General features: G+C 32.5%; 1 protein-coding gene across 1 annotated transcript; it reads right to left on the bottom strand.

The window, feature by feature from the left end:
- Positions 1-303: 303 nt before the first annotated feature.
- Positions 304-2,626, bottom strand: LOAG_14364 (hypothetical protein; the record flags this gene model as incomplete). Its single annotated transcript, XM_003149861.1, has 6 exons — positions 304-610; positions 726-856; positions 1,030-1,245; positions 1,560-1,769; positions 1,922-2,036; positions 2,430-2,626. The coding sequence occupies 6 exons, from the start codon at positions 2,624-2,626 to the stop codon at positions 304-306; spliced, it is 1,176 nt and encodes a 391-aa protein (XP_003149909.1).
- Positions 2,627-2,724: the final 98 nt, after the last annotated feature.

Raw genomic sequence — 2,724 nt, 5'->3', positions numbered from 1 at the left:
AGTCAAATCAGGTTGTAGTATGAAACTGACAAAATTTTCCAATTTTCAAACAAAATTTGTTTTTCTGGAAGATATAAGAATTCTAAAATATTTCGTCGAATCATTCTTTTTCATGTCTATTATTCTCTTACTCCAGAGCTACAGCCAAAACAAGACCAAAAAACATTGAGAAATAAGTTAAGCAATAGGCTTTTGACTGTTTTACACTTATTTGTCTAATTATAAATGTTTTCCAAAAATAAACTGTTATTCCTTCAAATACTTCCTTCTTGTACTGGTAATGCTTAACAAAAATGTTTAATGTTAACAATTTTTAGTAAAGAAATTTTTTTTCAACCTGCGATTGAGAATGTTCAACGAATTTATTTGAGGGAAGACAAGCGGTGAATCAAATGGTTTCGCAAAATCGTATAATCCTTCGTTGAGATCCTTCAAATGTGATGCGTAAGAATCGATATTTGTACATCCTCGTTTCCCTCCGGTTACGGAAAATATTCGATTCGATTCCACTCCCGCACTGCTATAAACCGCTACATCTTTACTACTTCCATAAGCTGCCGTAATAGATAAACCCATTTCCAAGTAGCTTTTCAAATGAAGCACTTTCTGCCTAAAAACAAAATTTTGTATAATATAAAGCCAAATTGTCACCGACAGACATTCCGTACCTGAAAATCTAACATTGTCAATTTATGACAAAAGATTCGAAAACTAGTAAAAGTGACCTGAGTAGATCTGTTGAAAATGATGGTGTGAAAATGAGAAGACCATGGGGAAAATTATGAAGCGCAAGCCACAGAGCTACAACTTTATGCTGCATGTCAGGTCTGGCAGTAATATAGATGATGGTGTAACCCTGGAATACATTTTGGCTTATCCAAAATTTGATACTTTCAATATAATCAATCTAATCCTAACAAAACTACACAACCGATTTTCACCATCACTTATCAAGAAATCGATCAATTGTCCACCCTGAAGACTACAGTATTTTTTTTGTTCAGTGCATGAAAAGAAAAAATAACTGACCAAATCATACCAATATCGTACCACATCGACAACTCCTGGTCGAACACGTGGATCACGTCCCGTAACCGATACCGAAGCAGTAAGCGATCCATCAACACTAAACACCACAAATTGTTCGCCGGGTGGTGCCACAGCAATATATAAATCCAGAAAAGAGTGATCTCCATGCACAATTAATTTTACATAGTGTATTCCAATAGGTAATCGCTTCTTAAGCTACAATAATACAAGAACATTTAATTTTTTGACTAAATTTGAAATCATTTCCTTCTCCTACTCTATAGCAATAAATAGGTTCATGAAACTAGCAAAAACACTGTAGAGAGAAATTAATACATACCTTTGATTGTTGAAAATTTTTAATATTAAGTTAAGAAATTGCTGATTAAGAAACTTTGAAATCAGAGTGGTGGAATTTGAATTAACATAAAAGTATAATCAGAAATTGAATGTTTTGACAAATCAATTTTTCTATTCATGCAAAAGGTGAAGGAAAAAAAGAGATAACTATTAAATATGAATAAATAAACCTCAAATGTAATTTTGCCATGAGAATCAGTAATATCTGTTTTAACCAGCTGCCAATCACTTCCAGTAGGTCGTATATAAGCGGAGATACTTTCACGGCTTAAAGCAACTAAATCCATTGGTCCATAACAGAATCGTGCGTGAATGATTTGCTCATTTCCTTCCACACAAATCACGTCATTACCGCTGAAACTCGGCGCTAAATTGGCAACCTGTAAAAAATTTATGCACTTTTTTTTCTTTTCCTCATTATTAACAATATAAGTTTTAAACTAAACTTATATTCGAAACAAATTGAAAAAATATAGGAATTCATTAAACAAAACATCTATATGACGATAAACCAAAAATTTGCATTATTTGCCTTATATTTAGTTCTTTTCTTGTTCCATAATGCAGGGCCAAGCTTAATTTCTGCTGGAATTTTTGCAATACTAGCCAAATTTATTGGACGTACGCCTTCGGAGTGTAAAAATCGTCTGAAAGCATTACTCATTTTGATAATTGCATAAACTTTACCGTTTCAAATTATTATTTTGGCCATAAAACGAATATTTTTTAACAACTTTATATATCGAACTATAACTTTGTCCCCATTGATTTCAGAAAATTCTTCAAAATACATCTCGAAATACAGAAATCTTAGGGTTAACTTCTTTTTTTTCTCAAAAATCTCTATTAGAAATTACACGCAAACATATCAGTACATAGACTTCATCATGTTAGAAGTTTATGGGTATCAATTGTCAAAAATGAGGAAATTATCCGGGAATGTCAGCTGTCTTTCTTTTCCTTCCCTGATTGTGCGCATAAAAATATAACTTGTCATTTTCTAACAAGAATTCTTTTGGGATCAAAAAAAATGAACTAACTTGAGGATAAAAGCAGCTACATCATCACTTTCCCAATATGAAGCGTGGAGAACATTGGGAAGAGCTGATGAAGGCAAGGCAATCATAGCATGCGGAGAGTGTAATATATGGTCGATACGATGATTACCCCAAAGTAATGACGAATCAAGTATACTATAAAACAGAAATTTCTCGGTCGTCTCATAAATTTTCAACATGAGAGAAAAAAAAACAACATGAATTAAAAATGAATTGTTCGTTGGAAAAATATCACTAGCGGAATATTCTAAATTTCAAATTTTTCGCAATTTTTCGG

The sequence above is a fragment of the Loa loa genome (genome assembly GCF_000183805.2).
Source record: "Loa loa unplaced genomic scaffold supercont3.91, whole genome shotgun sequence".
Taxonomy (NCBI): domain Eukaryota; kingdom Metazoa; phylum Nematoda; class Chromadorea; order Rhabditida; family Onchocercidae; genus Loa; species Loa loa.
This window is presented reverse-complemented; position numbering and strand designations above follow the sequence as displayed.